At 42.5% G+C, this 20,806-nt stretch overlaps 1 protein-coding gene across 5 annotated transcripts in view; it reads left to right on the forward strand.

Moving 5' to 3' along the window:
* The window catches only part of PDHX (pyruvate dehydrogenase complex component X), a 76,633-nt gene that overhangs the window by 46,452 nt on the left and 9,375 nt on the right, over nucleotides 1-20,806 (forward strand). For all 5 annotated transcript variants that reach the window (XM_051622223.1, XM_051622227.1, XM_051622226.1 and 2 more), the window contains exons 8-9: nucleotides 5,647-5,705; nucleotides 16,924-17,082. In XM_051622223.1, coding sequence (XP_051478183.1) covers nucleotides 5,647-5,705; nucleotides 16,924-17,082 — 218 coding nt within the window. The remainder of the gene's footprint in view (nucleotides 1-5,646; nucleotides 5,706-16,923; nucleotides 17,083-20,806) is intronic.

Raw genomic sequence — 20,806 nt, forward strand, 5'->3', positions numbered from 1 at the left:
TTATATTACAAGACTGACATAACTCAAATGAGTTATTTTTTTGTCTTCAGGGAAAGGCAGACACATTAACAACCCAATGTTCACTGTATATGATTCCAGATATAGCTGTAGGTAGGTGGGGTTTTTTTGTGGTTGTTGTCCCACCTCCCTCCCTCTTCCCCTCGCCAACCCAGAATGATACATCTATTTTGTGTAGTATCTCTTCAAGCTTAAATCTTTAATGTGGTTCTCCCACTTGGTCCTCTAGATGCTAGTGCAACATTAGAATGATTATTTATTTACTGAAAGCTTTTGCCTCTGGGGCAGGGTTAAAATACAGCTTTGGTGTTGTCACAGTGCAATATCAAGAAGTATCTTCAAGGTCCAGGTTAAATTTAGGTTTTAAACACAGATAAGTGTTCATGTGGTGATATGCCTGACAAAGAGGTGGATACTCTTTTTCTCTTTCCTTGATATAACAAAAGATCTGCTTGCAACCAGGTATTTCTAGCAATTTAGAGGGGTATTTTTTGTTTTTCCTGGGGGTATCCAAAACCAGAGATCTTGTGATATGGCATTATACCATAAGACATAAGCCCTCTAGGAGCTTTAGAGTATTTCATAGTCACTGTTCCTGAGGCTTTACCCTGTGAGTGAATTTTCTCTTAGCTGACATTGGAGGGCTACTGATATGTACTGATGACTAGCTCTTGCTTGTTTATCCATTTGTGAGGTCCTAAATTAAATTAGACTGGTATATTCAGATTTTCTAGATGATGATAAAGGAGCTACTTCTTTCATTGGTGTTTTGGATTAATACTTTTTTAATGCAAAAGTACCCAGGTAATTTTTTTACCTGATTTGTTTTTTTAAAATTGCATCAAAGAAACTGATGATGTTGGTGTTTTCTGTAAACAGCAGCAAGTCATAAGAAATTATGTAAAAAAATGTCTTAGGAATGCTCCCTTAAAATTTTTTGCATCTCTCCCGTAGCTGTAGGAACAAACCATGTATCTTTGTATGAAATTGAATTGCAGAGATGGTCCTGGTAGATGTTTTTTCTGGTGGTTTCTACTGCATTAGGAGACATAATGTGGAAGTTTCATGCAGCATTCCGTACTGTAAGCTGCTTTGTTTTGGGGGTAGAGTATAGCAGTTATCCCTAGTGTAGACTTCAATGATTGGGAGTAAGTTATCAGACATACTTCTTTTAACTGTACTCCTATATTTTAACTGCATTCCTTTGTCAAGGGTTAGGAATGTAATATATAATTAAAATGTAAATTATTTGATGAGCAAGATACAGGTTTGACTGATGTTGACTTCTGTCAATACAACATGGTACTTGCAAATTCTGTTGCGTTACATTAGAATTCTGTCTTTCTTCTCTCAGAGAAAGCAGACAGCATCTTTGGCCGTAGGCTTGCCAATTTAGCAAAGAGGGCTTTAAACTAGAGTCGCCAAGGGAGGGGATCCTCAGTCCATCCCACTGCCATGACTTTGAGGCCAGAGCCAGTACTAGATGCCCTGAACTTGGAGAGGGATTACAAGCTAGCAGAAGAACACCTGAAATACAGAAGAATGTAATCCCAGCCAGTAGGACAGCTTCAATCGCGGCCCAACTTAAATGCCTCTATAGAAATGCATATAGCATGGGGAACAAAAAAGAGGAATTAGAGACAAATGCGTGCCTGCAGGGAAACGGGCATGTGGTATAGTGAGGATTAGCTACACACCATCTAAGCAGGATGACTGAGTGGATGAGGCCTCCTACAGATGGATAGGAGCAGCTTCACGCTCACAAGCCCTGGTCCTCATGAGGGATTTCATCCATCCCAATATCTATTGGAGGGATAACACAGCAAAGTACAAACAATCTGGGAGGTTCCTGGAGTGGGTTGATGAAAACTTCCTTCTCTAAGTGGTAGAGGAACCAATGAGAAAAGATGCTATGCTTAACCTTATTTTCATCAACAAAGATGGACTGATGTGTAAGTGAAGCTTAAGGGCAGCCTTCGCTGCAGTGACCACGGAATGATGGAATTCAGGATCCTTAGGGCAATAAGCAGGGGACAAAGCAATCTCATTACCCTGGACTTCAGGAGAGCAGACTTTGACCTCTTCAGGGATCTGCTTGGAAGGGTACCATGGGATAAAGCCCTGGAGAGAAACGAAGCCCAGGAAAGCTGGTCAGTATTCAAGCATCACCTCTGCCAAGCTCAGGAGCAATACATCACAACAAAACAGAAGACAGACAAGAATGCCGGGACACCTGCATGGATGAACAAGGAGGTCCTGGACACACTGTCCTTGGAAACAAGGACAGGTAGCCTATCAAGGGAAATAAGAAAAGCTACTACAGGTACATCAGTGATAAAACGAAGAATTGGCACAATGTATGCTCACTCCAGAAGAGAGACCTGGTCATGTGGTATATTGAGAAGGCTGAGGTACTCAGTGACTTTTTACCTTAGTCTTCAGTGGCACACCACCCAAGTTGCAGAAGGCAAAGGCAGGGACTGGGAGAAGGAAGATCTACCCACTGTAGAAGAGCAGGTTCGAGACCATCTAAAGAACCTGAAAGTGCACAAGTCTGTGGGACCTGATGAAATCTATCTGCAGCTCCTGATGGTATTGGCAGATGAATTTGCAAAGGCATTTTCCATCACGTTTGAGAAGTTATGGCAGTCTGGTGAAGTTCTGACTGACTGGAAAAGGGGTAACAAAAAAGAGAAAAAAGGAGGAGGTGGGGAACTACATGCCAGTCCGTCTCACCTCTGTGCTGAGCAAGATCACAGAGCAGATGCTCCTGAAGGTGCTGCTGAGGCACGCGGAAAATGTGGAGGTGGTTGGTGGCAACAAGCATGGCTTCAACAAGGGCAAATTGTGACTGACAAATTTGGTGGCCTTCTATGATAGGGTTATAGCATCAGTGGACAAGGGCGGAGCATCTGATGCCATAGAATTACAGAATGTATTAGATTGGAAGGGACCTATAAAGGTCATCTAGTCCAACCTGTATCTCTCCAACTTTGAGAGAAGGATGTTGTGGGGAACCTTGTCAAAGGCCTTCCAGAAGTCCAGATATATGACATTTCTAGGTCTTCCCTTGTTCACTGGTACAGTCACTCCATTGTAAAAAGTCACTAGTTTGGTCAGGCAGGATTTGCCCCTAGTAAAGCCACGCTGTCTGTCCTGAAACGTTTCCCTGCCCTCCATGTGTCTTAGCATGTCTTCTAGGAGGATCTCTTCCATGATATTCTGTGATTGGATTGTATGTTGGAAGGGACTTTAAAGATCCTGTAGTTCCAACCCTTCTGTATGGGCAGGGACACCTTCAACTAGATCAGGTTGCTCAAAGCCTCATCCAGTCTGTCCTTGAACACTTCCAGGGATGAGGCTTCTACAACTTCCCTGAACAACCTGTTCCAGTGTCTCACCACCCACACACTAAAGAATTTCTACCTAATGTCAAACCTAAATCTCCCCTCCTCCAGTTGAAAACCATTACCCCATGTCGTATCACTACTTGCCCTTAGAAAAAGTCCCTCCCCAGCTTTCCTGTAGGCCCCTTTTGGGTACTGGAAGGCCGCTATAAGATCTCTGTGGAGCCTTCTCTTCTCCATGCTGAAAAACCCTATCTCTCTGAGCCTGTCTTCATATGAGTGGTGCTCCAGCCCTCTGATCATTTTTGTGGCCCTTCTCTGGACTTGCTCCAACAGCTTCATGTTGGTCCTATGTGAGTTCTCCAGAGTTGAACACAGTCTTACACATAGATTGCTAATGATGGTAAAAGTTGCAGGTCAGTTATGTGGTAAGTGGATAGTTGTTTCATATCTCCAAAGATGATCACTAAAGGAGATTTCACTTAATACGATTATCTATAAATAGTTTTCTCTCTACAAAAGCATTTCTAAAGGTATGCACATTACATGCAATAAACCAGACTCAAAAATTAAGTACTTTTGCTTCTTGATCTGTTCAGCTGATAGCAGTGATGATGGTAGCAGTGGCTTTTTTTCTTGTGAGAATGATGTGTTTAACATTGTGTAAATATCATTCATCTTCAGGATAATCTTGTAGCAACAGTGGCATATTCTGCATTGTATCTATAGTCTTTTCTTCTGCTGCCAGTTGTGATTTTAGGTAGTAATGTCAGCTTCCTAAAACCTGGACAGAAACAATGCAGAGTAACTATAGCCATTGTTTTGTTTTGTTCTTTCTCCCAAGCTTCTGAGGAACAGAAGAAAATGTACAAAGTATTTCATAGGCTCACATTGAAAAAATCTATTCCTCTCAAGGTTATTTTATGTTTCTGGCTAATGCTGCTTTTTTATGTGTAGTATTGCTTTTAATTTAAAACCTTTGTCATACTCATTTTGCAGCCTGCTTTAGAATACATTGTTAACCCATTTTAAGGATTTACAGGTGCCTTCACCTTGCTAGTTCTTACATTATAAGGCCCCAAAAGTCACTGGAGAATAACTGTTACAGTTTGACTCAGGATCAGCAATTAAACCAGAAAGACAACAATGTTCTCGATCCCCTCCCTTAGGTAGAGGAGGAGAGATAAAATTATGGAGAGAGACTTTTCTGGATTGAAAACTAAATGAGACAGCTTTAGTTAAACACTAATGATGAAAGAAAATATGTACAATTATACATGAATGCATTCACGAATTTGCAAAAGCCTCTTGCCTCCCTCCACCCCTGGCAAATTCCAGAGCACTCTCCTTAGCTGAGAACAGTCCCAAAAAATCCTGGACCACTGCCGGAGAGAGCATCAGAGCAGAAAACAACTGAGGGTAGAGTTGTGAGGGTCAAGAATGCATGAGCCTAGGGGTTGACAGTGATGGATAGATGGAGTCCTCCGTGGACGCTGGCCATGGACGGAAGAGAAGGGAAGAAGAAACAGGAAGGAAGTTGTCTTCTATGATCTCTGACCTTATACTGAGCTTATGTAAATAAATGGAATGGAATACTTTGGTTGATTTTGCTGTCTGTCTAATCCAGTCTCCCTACAGGCGAGGTCATAAATACAACTCTCCTCCTGGTAGTGTCTGAGGTGGCAGGGCAAAGATGTGACCTTGGAATCTTGACAGTAATATAAACATTCCAGTGTTATCAGTCCACTAACTGGGACCCTTGCTGCTAGTTAAAAGAGAGCTTACTGAAGGAAAAAAATCAGTAAAAGGAAAATTGGCTTCATCCTGGCTCAAACCAGGACAATAACATACTTATTTAAGTTGAATGCAAGCTAATCTCTGTGATTATTCCCATTAATGCATCACACTACATAAAGAATAGTCGTCTCCAGTATTGTCTCTATATATTTAGATCCTACAATAGATTTCTACATAGACAGTAAATATATAAATCTTAAAACACATATAGGCTGCTACTCATGAGAATGAGGAGTAATACTCAATTTGCAGCTTTTTTGACCTTCTACTTATAGATGGCAAGAATGTCTCTGCTAAAGAGACTTTTCCTTTTGTCTCAAGGGGGAGAAAAGTTTTCTTGCTTTTATGATTGCAGTTTGAAGATGAGATATTTTCTGGCAGTGTTTTAAAGAAGCAAATCTGTTGAATCACTGGAATCTTTTCATCACACAGAAGATGGTAAACAAATCTTACAATAAATTATTGTTGTCTTTTCTTTTTGCAGATGACATTAAAGTATCTGTAAATGATTTTATTATCAAGGCAACTGCAGTTACTCTAAAGGTATGTGACAAACTGACTTTTTAAAAAAAATGTTTTACATTGAACTATCAAGGAGACAGGTTTTTGTGAGCCTATATGGAGATATGAATGTGATCATAGCAAAACTTCTCATTCTTTATCACATATTGTCAGGTTTTATTAAGCTATCCAAGTGAAATTCTCTAGATTGCCTATGCTATGGGCTGCAAAGATGGGAACTTCTTAGTAAAGATTCACTTACTATAGTTAACATTTACAGATAAAGGTAGATGCTTTGTCAGCAGCTGGGAAGATAAGTCTTCTGTTCTTTGCTGGTTTTGCAGTTACAAACAAATATTGATCCAAGACTTAAACCAGTCTTCTGTATTACCTCAGATATATTCTGATGGCATATTCAGTGACCTCTGCTTTAAATTAAAAAATTTAAAGGCTTATTGCTAAGAATTGTCATTGTTCCTTTTGTCAATGTAAAAATTAAACAATTGCAATACATCCTGAAGTTAAGATCTTAAATTTCATTGATTAATTAATGCCTAACTACAGAGGCTTCACAGTCTCCATAAGATATTTGCGTGTTCTTTGAGTAGAACTGGATACATTGCCTTCCAGTTGGTGTTGATTGCTGTGCTTGGAAAACACTCACACTGACACTTGAATTTTTTTAAACGGAAAGGTTTTGGTGATCCTTCTTTAGGAGAAATCCCATGCCTTGGATCTGTCTCCTCTTAGTCCAGCGATTCTTAAATATAGTAACTATGAAAACATGATGTGAAATTAATTCTATTTCCAAACTTGCAAAAAGAAAGAACCGTGATGATTTCACTTAGATGTAGAGTGCTTAAATTCAAATTGCACTTAATTTGATCGTGCATCATAGGTCTGAGCTCTGATTAGCCTGAAGGGATTTTTTTAAGGTTCAGGGGGAAATAGTGTCTTTCAGTGATCACTAACAATTGGAAAAATCTCTTTAATGCAGAAATATAATCGGGGACACACACACTTGATCCTTAAACTAGCCTATGGAGTATGCCCTTATCATCAAGACAATGTAATTTTTTGTGACACTGAATTAATTCAGATTTTGAAGTAGTTTATTATTGCCATGGATTTGTTACCTATACATTCTTGCTTGCACAGTGATCATGCCTTCTAGCTATATGGCAAATGCCTAGAAAAGCTAAACTTTTCTGGTGTCATGGCATTGTTTGAGCAGCAGGATCTAAAAGCTAAAAATAGACAAGATAAAGCAGAACAAGGATCCAGACTAGTTGAATTACCTCACAACAATATAAAAACATCAGAAAGGGACTGAGAGCCTTTTTTCTTATTTACCAGGGCTATTTTAAGTATTCAAAAGCTGGAGGAGGAAGCCTGGGGAAGAGTGGCTGGAAAGCTGCCCAGCAGAAAAACACCTCTGGGTGGTGGTTGACAGCTGGCTAAACATGAGACAGCAGCATGCTTGCCTGGCCAAGAAGGCCAATGGCATCCTGGCCTGTATCAGAAATAATATGGCCTGCAGGACTAGGGAAGTAATTATCCCTCTGTAGTTTCCAGTTTTGACCCTCTCACTACAAGAAAGGCATTGAGGTGCTGGAACCTGTCCAGAGAAAGGCAACCAAGCTGGTGAAGAATCAGGAGAACAAGTCTTATGAGTAACATCTGAGGGAACTAGGATTGTTTAGTCTGGAGAGGAGGAGGCTGACAGGAGACCTCATTGCTCTCTACAATTACCTGAAAGGCCTCTTCTCCCAAGTGAACAATGATAGGTCTAGAGGAAATGGCCTGAAGTTGTACCAGGGGAGGTTTAGATTGGATATTGGGGAAAAAAAGTTACTGAAGGAGTAGTAAAGCATTGGAACAAGCTGCTCAGGGAAGTGGTGGAGTCACCATCCTTGGAGGTATTAAAAAAACATGTAGACACACTTTGGGACATGGATTAGTGAGCATGGTGGTAGGGGGTTTCACAGTTGGACCTGATGGTCTGAAAGGTCTTTTCCAATCTTAAAGATTCTAGGATTCTATGGTACATTTAGGTTGGGGAACTATTTCCATGGATGTATGGAATTAAGAGAGAGCACTGCACTGGAATGGACTTGAAAAGTTTGTGCCAATCATGATCTCAGTATTAATGTACAGTCACAAGAGCAATAGATTAATGTATTATAGCAAGAGCTGTAGATTTTAACAGAGAATAGACAGGGTACTAGGCAGTTTCATAAGCAAGTGTCTAACGCTGTCTGTCATGACATCATTGTCTCTAAATTGGAGAGACGTGGACTTGATGGATGGACCCCTTCGTGGTTAAGGAATTGTCTGGGTGGTTGCACTTAAAGACTAGTCGTAAAATGCTTCATGTCCAAATGGAGATCAGTGATGAGTGGCATTCCTCAAGGATTGGTACAGGGACCAGTGCTGTCAAACATCCTTGTTGGTGACATGGATGGTGGAATTGAGTGCACCCTCAGCAAGTTTGCTTTCTACAATGGAGTGACTGCATCAGTGGACAAGGGAAGACCTACAGATGTCTTCTGTCTGGACTTCTGCAAGGCCTTTGACGTGGTCCCCCACAACATCCTTCTCTCTTAAGTTGGAAAGATACAGATTTGATGGGTGGACTGTTCAGTGTATAGAGAATTGGCTAGAAGGTTGCATCCAGTGACCCTGCGGCTTGGGTTAGAGATGTTAAAAGGAAGCTCTCTGGTATTGTTACTACCATCTATTGGTTATCTAGGTAGGCAATGACAAGGTTGCAGAGAGAAGTCCAAAGGCAATTAAAAAGGACTTCAAGGCCTTGGGGCAACTGGTTGAAGGCTCAGGTGTGCAGGTGGTGTCTTCATCAATACATCAAGTGGTAGGGAAAAATACTGAAAGAGGAAGGAAAACACAACTGATTAACACATGGCTCGGAGGCTGGTGACACCATCAGAATTTTTGATCACTAGGAAGTTTATATGGCATTCAGTCGGCTGGTGACACCATCAGAATTTTTGATCACTAGGAAGTTTATATGGCATTCGGTCTGCTGGTGACAGATGGAGTACATCTGTCACAAAGGGAGAAAAAGTTCCTCTCACATGAGTTGGTGGAGCTCATTGAACGGGCTTTAAACTAGGCTCAAAGAGGGAAGGGGATAAAACCAGGCTCGCTAGAGGTGAGCCTAAGGACTGCTATGAGTCTACTGTCTCAGTTGAGGTGGGAGATGGTGATACATACGGCAGTAAAAACACAGGGCTCACTAATAGGTTAGTAACCATGGAAGTGGCTGAGAATGCTCAGATAGCAGTTAGGACTTCTCTCCTCCAAATGGTGGCAGGATCATTAGCCCAGCTGAAGTGGATCTGCACCAATTCACGCAGCATGAGCAATAAGAAGGAGAAGCTGGAGGCTATTGTGCAGCAGGACAGTTAGACATAGTTGCCATCTCAGAAATATGGTGGGGTTATCATCATGACTGGAGTACTGCAATGAATGGCTGTAAGCTCTTAAGAAGGGATAGGGAAGGAAGGGGAGGTGGTGGAGTGGTACTGTATGTTAGGGAGTGTTTTGATTCTTTAGAACTTGACAAATGTGGTGGTAAGGTTGAGTGCTTATGGGTAAGGATCAGGGGGAAGGCCAAAAAAGCAGACATCCTTCTGGGAGTGTGTTACAGAACACCCAACCAGGATGAGGAGGCTGATGACGCATTCTGCAGATTGTTGGCAGAAGTCTCCAAGCCACTAGCCCTTCTTCTCATGGGTGACTTCAATTTACCAGACGTCTGCTGGAAATACAACACAGCAGAGAAGAAACAATCTAAGAGGTTCCTGAATTGTATAGAAGATAACTTCCTGACAGACCTGGTAAATGAGCCTATCAAGAAGGGTGCCTTGCTAGACAGATTATTTACAAACAGGGAGGGACTGGTGGATGATGTGGTGGTCAGAGGCTGTTTTGGGCTTAGTGACCATGAAATGATAGAATTCTCAATTCTCGGTGAAGTAAATAGAGGGGGTCAGTAAAAATGTTATCATGGATGTCTGGAGGGCAGGCTTCAGACTGTTCAGGACACTGGTTGAGAGTATCCCTTGGGAGACAGTCCTGAAGAGCGAAGAAGCGCAGGAAGGCTGGATATTCTTCAAGAAGAAAGTCTTAGAGGCACAGGGGCAGGCTGTCCCCATGCATTGTAAAACCAGCTGTCATCAAAGACGACCACCTTTGGAAAAAGGGGCAGGCAGCTCAAGAGGAGTACAGGGATCTTGCTAGATTATGCAGGGAAAACATCAGATAGGCAAAAGCACAGCTAGAATTCAACCTGGCCACTGCTGTGAGGGATAACAAAAAAGGTTTTTACAAATACATGAACAACAAAATGACGGTCAAGGAGAATGTCCACCCTTTATTGGATGCAGGGGGAACACTGCTATCAAGGGTGAGGAAAAGGCTGAGGTACTGAATGCCTTCTCTGCCTCAGCCTTTAATAGTCAGACCCATAATCCTCAGGGTAATCAACCTCCTGATAAGGATGGAGAGCAACAGCAACTCCCCATAATCCAGAAGGAAGCAGTTAATGACCTTTTATGCCGCTTATGGACACTCACAAGTCTAGGGGGCTGGATGGGATTCACCTGAGAGTGCTGAGGGAACTGGCAGAGGAGCTTGCCAAGCTGCTCTCCATCATCTACCAGCAGTCCTGGTTAACAGAGGAGGTGTCAGACAATTGGAGGCTTGCCAAAGTGACACCCATCTACAAAAAGGGCCGAAAGGAGGACCCAGGAAACTACAGGCCTGTGAGCCTGACTTCGGTTCCAGGGAAGATTACGGAGCAGTTCATCTTGGGTGCGCTCACACGGAAAGTGCAGGATAATGGTGAGATCAGGCCTAGCCAGCATGGATTCATAAAAGGCAGGTCCTGCTTGACTCACCTGATCTCGTTCTATGACCAGGTGACCCACCTAGTGGACAAAGGAAGGGCTATGGACATTGTCTACCTGGGCTGTAGTAAGGCCTTTGACACTATCTCCCACAGCATTCTCCTTGAGAAACTCATGGTCCATGGCATAGACAGGTGGACTCTTCAGCAGATTAAAAGCTGGCTGAATGGCCGGGCCAAAAGAGTTGTGATAAATGGAGTTAAATCCAGCTGGTGGCTAGTCACAAGTGGTGTCCCCCAGGACTCAGTATTGGGGCCAGTTCTGTTTAATATTTTTATCAGTGTTTTGGATGAGGGGATTGAGTGCAGCATCAGCATGTTTACAGATGACACTAAATTGAGCGGGAGTCTGGATCATGTCAAGGGTAGGAAGGCACTGCAGAGAGGTGTGGACAGGTTATATGGATGGGCTGAGGTCAGTGGGATGAGGTTTAACAAGACCAAGTGCCAGGTCCTATACTTTAGTCACAATAAACCCAAGCAATGCTACAGGCTTGGGGAAGTGTGACTGGAAAAGAGCCCAGTGAAAAAGGATCTGGGAGTACTAGTGAATGGCTGGCTGAACATGAGCCAGCCGTGTGCCCAGGTGGCCAAGAAGTCCAACAGCATCCTGGCCTGTATTAAAAACTGTGTGTCCAGCAGGAGTAAGGAAGTGATCATGCCCTGTATTCAGCACTGGTGAGGCCGCACCTCGAGTGCTGTGTTCAGTTCTGGGTGCCACAGTGTAAGAAAGACATTGAGGTCCTGGAGTGTGTTCAGACAAGAGCAACAAGACTGGTGAGGGGTTTGAGAGGGCATGTCATACAAGGAGCGGCTGAGGGAACTGGGGTTGTTTAGTATGAAGAAGAGAAGGCTCAGGGCAGATCTTACTGCTCTCTACAAATACCTGTAGGAAGGTTGTAGAGAGGCCAGTGTTGGTCTCTTCTCCCAAGCAACTAGTGATAGGATGAGAGGAGATGGGTTTAATTTGTGCCAGGGGAGGTTTAGGTTGGATATTAGGAAAAATTTCTCTACTGAAAGAGTGGTGAGGCATTGGAACAGGCTGCCTAGGGAGGTGGTGGAGTCACCATCCCTGGAGGCGTTCAAGAAGCGTTTAGATGTGTTGATTCAGGATATAGTTTAGTGATTGTGGTAGTTGGAAGGTCCATTCCAACCTTAATTCTATCTATTCTATTCTATTTACATGCTGGTAGTGATCTGTGGCTTTCAGACACTCACGTCTTTGCATAGCTTGGCATTACATCATGTCCAAGTACCAGCTGGGTACATCTCTTTGCCCTTCTCTACTGTATGCTGAAGTCGTATCTTTAATCCCATGAAGTGAGGTTAGCTAAAGAATGCAGCACATAGCTGCATTTAGTCATAAATCAGCAAATAACAGTTCTTGTGGTCTTTCAGATATGAAGTGGGCAGTCTGTCCTTTCCTCACCTTCCTTCTTTTTTTTTCTTTTACAAATATTTCAGGTTTTGCTGGTATAGATTTAGGTTGATGGAATAGCCTATTTAGTAACAGATTTTGGCCTTGCCAAATAAGGAGTTCTTTGCTAAGCAGGAAGTCTGGCCAAGCCAGATCAGGAAAAATTCCTCCTGAGACTCAACTGGAGTAAGGAATAAAATTCACACTTCCTGTGGCCTTTCAGATAAGAAGGCTAGTGGTCAATGGCTTGAAGCCCAGATGAATAACAGTTACAACTGGTCTCCCTCAGAGTTCCGTACTGGTATTGAGAGCACCCTCTGCAAATTTGTTGACACCAAGCTGAGTGGTGTTGTCCATGTGCCAGAGGAACAGGATGCCATCTGGAGGGACCTGGACAAGCTGGAGAAGTGGGCCCAGGTTCAACAAGGCCAAGTGCTGCACCTGGGCCAGGGCAACGAGAGATGTCAATGCAGGCTGGGGGAAGACATGCTAGAGAGCAGCCTTGTTTTGAAAGAGCTGGGGGCAATTTTGGATCAAAAGCTGGACATAAGCCACCAGTTGTAGCCCGGAAGCCAACTGCATCCTGGACTGCATCAAAAGGAGTGTGGCCAGCAGATTGAGAGAGGTGAATCTGCCCCTCTACTCTGCCGTGGTGAGACCTCACTTGAAGTACTGCATCCAGCTCTGCAGCCCCCAACACAAGAATGACGTAGACCTGTTGGAGCATGTCCAGAGGAGGGCCACAAAATGGCTGCAGCATCTGAACATAGGCTGAGGGAGTTGGGGTTTTTCAGCCTGAAGAAGAGAAGACTCTGGGGGAACCTTATAGTGACCTCCCAGTACCTGAAAGGGGCCTATAAGAAGGCTGGGGAAGAGCTGTTCACAATGTCGTGTAACAACAGGACAAGGGGTAATGGTTTCGAGCTGGAAAAGGATAGATTTCGGTTGGACACTAGGAAAAAGTTCTTTAATATGAGGCTTGTGGAACAGGTTGCCTAGAGAGGTGATGCAGGCCCCATCCCCGGAGAATTTAGGGTCAGGCTTGATGGGACTCTGAGCAATCTGTTCTAGTTGGAGATGTTTCTCCTTATTGTAAGGGGTTTGGATTAGATGACTGTTATGGTTTGGGAGACCCTGGCACGGTGTTGGACACCTATAGAGAGAGAGGGGCCTTACGACCCTAGAAGACTGGAAGGGTCAGTATTCCCACCCACTTCCTGTCACAATCTATAAAAGCCAGGGAGCTGCAAGCTGAGCCCTTCTTTCCTGCTCCTTTCTGTTTGCTGGGGCTGTTGCTGGTTCCTTCGGTTTCCCACGTGCTCGCTCCAGAATCCAACTGCATTGGGTGCTGTGAGGAGCTGTGGACCTCTCCCCTGGAGCAGCCCTGCCTTTCCCGTATCCCTGCCATCATCGAGATCAGTTTTGTATATAGATACTTCCCTGTTCTTCCCCCACGTTTTACCCTTTCATCTTGTGTTATAGTAAATTTGTTTTTGTTTCAATTTCCAAAGTTTAAGTCTCTCTTCCTTATTCCCCTTCTATCTTTCCTTGGGAGGATGGGGGGGGGGCAATAGAGAGCAATTTTCTTCTCAGGATTTTGGGATTCATCTTTAATATTTAAACCAGGACAAAATAATTGGTGCCTCTGTTTCTTGGAACAAATGTTAATTGCTTCTATGGAATGAAGCTTTGTATTTTAACCTGTATCTTTTCTATTTGTGTTACTGACCATCTCACAAATATCCTGGATTTTACATTCCTCAAGAATCCATTTTTGTCATCCCTGAGAGATGAGATATTATCAGTAGATAGCCAATTACTAGGTGAAAAATGAGGAACAGTCTGAGTATGAATTAATGAGAGATGTTCTTAATGACAATGACCTTTATAGGTCCCTTCCAATCCAATATATTCTATGATTGTATGATTCTATGACACCGAGCTATGTGGTGTGGTCAACATGCTGGAGGGAAGGCAGGCTGAGAGAATTGGGGTTGTTCAGGCTGGGAAAGAGAAGGCTCCAGGGAGACCTTTTAGCAGCCTGAAGAGGGCATACAGGAAAGCTGGGGAGGGACTTTTTTCAAGAGCATGTAGTGGTAGGACAAGGGGTAATGGTTTTAAATTAAAAGAGGGTAGATATTAGACATTAGAAAGAAGTTCTTTGCAGTGAGGGTGGTGAGACACTGGAACAGATTGCATAGAGTGGTTGTGGATGCCCCCTCCCTGGAAATGTTCAAGGCCAGGTTAGGTGGGGCTTTGAGCAACCTGGTCTAATGGGAGGTGTCCCTGCCTACGGCAGTGGGGTTGGAACTAGATGATCTTTAAGGTCCCTTCCAACCCAAATTATTCTATGATTTATTCTACGTTCCTGGTAGAATTTCTGGATAGACTGGAAAATACTTCCCAAGTGTTTCTATACCAGAAACAGAAGCAGGAGCTAAATATGCTTGCTATGCATGTGTTAGATGTGCTTATAGCAAGAAGCTTCTTTTTGTGGCCTAGTAAGACCTCACCTAAGGAAACTTTGATATCCAAAAATTTCTGTGGACTGTTATCTGCGAACATGGGATAACAAATCTCTGCACCCGAGAGAAGTTGAAAAGAGACAGAGAGAGGAATTAAATATTAGGTTTTGTAGTTTTCTCTTCTTCACAAAAAAGACCAGTTAGGAAAGATAATGGAATGTTTACTATCCAAGTATGTGTGAAAGAATGACTTGAATGCAAGCATTCAGTGTACTTTTTATTGCTTCTCCTTATGTAATAAAAGTTTTTGTTATTTATGTGTTTTTTTAATTGCTGTCTGAAACTTTAAAGATTGTTAGCTTCCCGTCCCTCTAACTTTTAGGCTGCTTTGCTGTACTTTGATGGAGCATGTGTGTGGATTAATCATATTGCCATTATTTAAAATGAGTTTTCCTTATTTGCCATTACAAAAGGACCTAACCAAGTAATTCTGTAAATATGATTTCTCTTTCTGATATACAAATAAAAATATTTAGCTTGTGATTAGCTTTGTATTCTTTTTCTTAGTATTTTCGGCTGACACTTATAATACAGAATTAATATATTGAACTTAGGCAGTTCTATGCTGCAAACCTGAGAAAGTAATCTGTAAGGTGTCATATTTAACTTTCTTAAAGGAAATGCAGTAGACAGACCTAGTAAATTATAATGCATACAGCTTTGTAAAATCAGTGTATCTTTGGTTATAAGTGAGTTGATGTTACAGATTTTATTCTGAGAAGTTGGAGTTCTTGTGCATTGAGTTAGAAGAAACTGAGTTGTTTTGTTTTCTGGGTTTTTTATTTGGTTTTGGTTTTGTTTGGGTTTTTTAGTGGGACATTAATATTGTTCATATGCAAGCAATAATAAACTTCTGTCTTATGCTACTGCTTTGTTACAAATCTATGCTAGCATCTGTTTGACTATTAAAATAAATACAAATCAAGCAGATTTAACTCAGCATGCCAAGAAATAAGCTAATGATCAAGCTCATATCTCAACTACTTTCTGTCAGTGTTTTGGGGAAGTATGTAGACTACTGGTTTTAATGAGAAAATCCACCTTCACCTGCTCCTCCCCACCTTGATATTCGGTGGTGTGAATACATTAACAAGCTTAAATTTGAGGCAGTTTTACTGGCTTACTTCTGGGCTCCATTCAAATAATGTCTTTTAATATTTTCTTTTTCTTTAATAATAAACAGTCTTTCATTGCAGAAGTGATGGGAGAAATAATACTGTCTGGTCTCAATCAAAATTAAGGCTATTCTATTAATATTGAAGTTGACAGGAAAAACTCCTTGCCCCTACCATCTAGTTCAGATACCTTATATAGAGAATCACACTTGCACAATACTTATATGAAGGCATTTTACAACTGTATATACTGTGGGAATTTCCTGAAGTTTATTTAACTTGCAAAGAGGAGTACTACCATCCTTTTTTTTTTTTTTTTTTTTTTCTATACATTCTGGTGTTGAAGAACAGTAACTGACAAACTGAGAGTACTGTTACACTGCTTCTTCTTGGGTGGAGGTAGTTGCTAATATGTCCCTCCCTAATATTTTTTTCTGAAATACCTTTTTCACTATGAAGTCAAGTTCCTAATTCCTAATTTCATTAACATTACTCAATACTAGTGCCTTCACAGTATCTCTGACCAGTTACCTGAGACTTCACCTATATGTTGGGGTTGATTTTTTTTCCCTCAAACTGTTTCAGCTTTATATTGTAAACTCAAAAACCTTATTGAAATTATCAGTAAGCATTATCTCACTTTTAGTTGAGTCCACACACAGACACACACACACAAAATTCAGATGCGTTTTTGGAGGACTTAATCTAACAACAGAGAGTATACCTGCAGCATATTCTATTTGTAGTTTCCTTTGTTGAGAGTCATGCTTAAGTGAGCATAGTAGGATGTCCATTTCCATTCTGTTTAAGTCAATATCCTGTGATTTATTTTGAGGGATAAATTATACTGCTTTGTAGTCTTGCATGCTCGGCATCTGTAAGGTAGTATCAGTGACTCTGAAAGCAATTTGTAGCCTTTTGTTAATTTTTTTCCAGCAGTACCAAAAAACCTGAATGCCCTACCATTGTTCCTGAAGCATATATTCATTCTTTTTGACAACACAAATTTAAATAAAATAAATGCAAGCTGGTAATGTACATCTATTCTTAGACACAGTGATTTTAATTTTTTTGTCTTGCTTTTGGCAGTCTTGATGACAGATGTGAGCTGTTCTTTTGACTTCATTTACAGACAGCCATCTGTGATGTACTAATTAATTTGGTGAATGTCTGTATGTAAATATGTGTCTTAAAGGATTTTCCTTTTTCTTGATAATTGGTTGCATCATTGTTCTTTTAACAGCTGTCTTTTTTTATGTTCTCTCTCTTCTAGCAAATGCCAGATGTGAACGTAACCTGGGATGGAGAAGCCTGCAGGCAGCTGCAGTCCGTTGACATTTCTATTGCTGTGGCAACAGACCGAGGTCTCATTACACCAATCATAAAAGATGTTGCTGCCAAGGGAATTAAGGAAATTGCTGCCTCTGCAAAGGTAGGTCTTATATGTATAGTAGGCTAAGGAATATAGTGGCTATATAGGTTTTTTTGTAGCAGAACATGTGGCATGATCCAGTCACACTTCAGAAATAACAAAGGCAGTTTCAAAATTAATCTAAAGCAGTTGCAGCATTCCTTAGTCTTCAAAATTATTAATTTTGCAACTCTTTTTTAATTAAAAGTAACTTAGCTATCACATTATTTAGTTAAATTCTGGCTAGAATACTTGTATAGACTTCTGCAATTTAATATTATTGTAGTTCTTTAATCCTCTTGAGAAAGCTGGATAATATTAATTTCTTTAGTATTTCCAATCTTTGGGTTTGAAGTTCTGTTTATTTGGGAGATTTCCCCTCTTCCCCCCATTCCCAGAAGTTTTCTTGTGGCTGCTTGCATTACTGTCTGCATAGTTATGACATTCACTTCTGTCTGCAAAGTGAAGTTCAGTTGTCATTGTCATCTGAAAGGTAACATTGAACTCCTCAGACTAACAAGCAGTATTTTGCATAGATGAACTGCCATTTAGAGTGACTTGAATCTGTAGCACTTGTTGCCAGCCACAGAAGAAGTATTTTTTGGCAAGCAAAAATACAATTAACAATGAAATGCCCCATGCAAGCCCTTTTTTTGTCATTTAATGAGTGCTAATCAAAGACCTACTGTGTCTGAGGAATGCAATCCAAGTAGGTGTTAGTGTCCCAAAACTAGACAGAAGCTACAGTGACTGGGAGAATGAATTACCCCCCACTGTAGGAGTAGAGCAGGTTTGTGACCATCTAGAGACCCTGAAGGTGCATAAATCTATGGGACCTGATGGGGTTCATCCATGGGTCCTGAGAGAGCTGGCGGATGTAATTGCTAAGCCTCTGTCCATCATATTTGAGAGGTTATGGCAGTCTGGTGAGGTTCCTGATGATTGGAAAAAAAGGGATCATAGTCCCTATTTTTAAAAAGGGGAAAAAGGAAGATCCAGGGAACTACAGGTCAGTCAGTCTCACCTCTGTGCTCAGCAAGATCATGGAGCAGATCCTCCTGGAAAGTCTGCTAAGGCACATGGAAAATAAAGAGGTGATTGGTGACCGCCAACTTGTCTTCACTAAGGACAGGTCATGCCTGACCAATCTGGTGGCCTTTTACAACAAGACTAGAGAGATGGTGGATGGGGACAGAGCAAATGATGTCATCTTGCTGGATTTGTGCAAGGTGTTTGACACTGTCCCGCATGACATCCTGGTCTCCAAACTGACAAGGCATGGATTTGACAGATGGATCACTCAGTGGATAAGAAATTGGCTGGATGGCCACACCCAGAGAGTTGTGGTCAATGGCTCGATGTCCAAATGGAGGCAGGTGATGAGTGGTGTCCCTCAGGGGTCAGTATTGGGACCAATGCTGTTTAACATCTTTATTGGAGATATGGAGAGTGGGATTGAGTGTATCCACGGCAAATTTGTTGATGATACAAAGCTGTGTGGTGTGGTTAACACCCTAAGGGGAAGGGATGCCATCCAGAGGGACCTTGACAGGCTGGAGAGGTGGTCCAGTACCAACCTCATGAAGTTCAGCACGGCCAAGTGCAAGGTCCTGGGGCCTACAGGAAAGCTGGGGAGGGGCTTTTCATCAGAGAAGATAGTGATAGGACAAGGGGTAATGGTTTTCAGTCGAGAGAGGGGAGATTTAGGTTAGATGTTAGGAAGAAATTCTTCACTATAAGGATGGTGAGGAACTGGAATGGGTTGCTCAGGGAGGTTGTTGATGCCCTGTTGGGGCCCTAGCTGTGCTGAATGATTATGAGAAACTTTAGATATCAAGAGGAACAGTGAAGGCCATTCTGTGGGAACTAGTTAGTGAAGGTCATGTACAGCAGTTGGGTAGTGGGGTAAACAGGATGGGGGGCTGGACAAAGGGTTTGGAGTTGGAACCAATCAAAAGGGGAATGGGGACGTGTAAACAGTGTGTACTAACCAATCAAGAGCCTTGCTCTGCCACGTGGATGGCGTACACGCTGTCCTGAGACTATATAATCTGCACGCAGCCTAATAAACATGGCCTGAATCTACATCATATTGGTGTGTCATGTTCTTTCCCGGCTTGCCACGGAAACTGGACCTCGGCAATGCCCCATCCCTGGACGTTTTTAAGGACAGGTTGGACGAGGTTTTGTGCAACCTGGTCTAGTGGTAGGGCTCCCTGCTCATGGCAGGGGGTTGGAACTTGATGATCTTTAAGGTCCCTTCCAACATGAATAATTCTGTGATTCTGTGATACTGTGATTTTTGTCTTTAACTGAAAATTACAAAATCATAACTGCCAGTGGTGTTGTTGGGGAACAACCAACAAAGTTGCAGCTGAAAAAGATATGCCATGCCACAAAACATTCAACACTATATGTTTTAAAGATTTTTTCATTCAGTATTTCTTATTTCATGTTCAATGCATTGCAAAAGCAAACCTTTCTACTATAATACCCTTTTTCCTTGTGTTACAATAAATTTCTTTCTAGTTTCAGTTTCCAAAGTTCAAGTCTCTCTTCCTTAATCCCCTTCTGTCTTCTCTTGGGAGGGTTGAGGGGGGTGGGGGTGTAATAGAGAGCAGTTCTGTCCTCTGGGTTTTTTTGGGGGGTTTACCTTTAAACCCGAACAGAATAATTGGCACCCAACGTGGGACATGAACTTTAGGTTTAATTTGGAAGGATTGTAAGTTTGGAAATTGAAACTGGAAAAAAAAATATTTTGAAATGGTGATTCTCATGGATTTTTAGAAACCTGATTTTTCACATAGGCATGGCTTTTGTTGTGATGGAGATTCACGTTTTTTTGTTATATGTACCTGGTTTCTTACTTTCTTACTGTGGTCAAGCATTACTTGCTGCTTGGAGGAGTTGATCTGCAGATCAGCTAAAGGAATTCAGGAGCCATTTTATTATTTTTGCTGCCATGCAAAATTACTCTGTTCCTTTCTCTAGTGTCCCGGATAATTCCTCCACTCCTTTCTCTGGCAATTTCACTGTGCCAGAGTCAGGAGGCACCGAGAATGTCTGTTACATGTTTGTGGTAATATCGGTGTGCCTGAGTGTGTATCAGGGGTGGTCTATAGTTTAAAACTGGTACGGAAAAATGGCAGTGAGTGGTGGCTGCCTCGTGGTGGCAGTGCGGGAAACCAGAGCCCTCGCGGCCACTCCCATTGCCACCGTGGTTCCTCCCGCTATGTGCCTTCGCAACCCTTCCCACCACAGCCCCTGCCCCCGCAGTGGCTCCTCCCACCACCACGACCGTTCCTGCCACGGCTCCCGCACCCGCAGTAGCTTCATCCCGGCGCCACAGGCCCTCCCATTACCGGCGCGAACTGCAGCTGCCCCGTGCCGGCAGCGAAGGAAAGCGCCGTCTCCGGAGCTGCTCTAGTGCTGACAGCAGCCGCGGTAGCGAGCGGTACCGCCCCCCCCTCAGCTCGAACCGGTCCGGGTCGCTCCCGTGACAACTAGGAGGAAATATCTAAAGAAGTCCGACCACCGCATTAGTGATGAGGACTCAGATACGGGGGAAGGGGCAGATGTTGGGTACAGAGAGGGTTGGGGTAAGGCAGGAACAACACATGACAACTGTAGGGTGGTGCCACTAGAGATAACGGTCCCAGAATGATGACTGCTCCGGTCTCCTAGGAAGTAACTGCTGGTCCATGCAGATGGGTTTCAGACTCAAATGTGAGTCCAGTACACCATG

The sequence above is a fragment of the Apus apus genome, chromosome 5, assembly GCF_020740795.1.
Source record: "Apus apus isolate bApuApu2 chromosome 5, bApuApu2.pri.cur, whole genome shotgun sequence".
In the NCBI taxonomy this organism is placed as follows: domain Eukaryota; kingdom Metazoa; phylum Chordata; class Aves; order Apodiformes; family Apodidae; genus Apus; species Apus apus.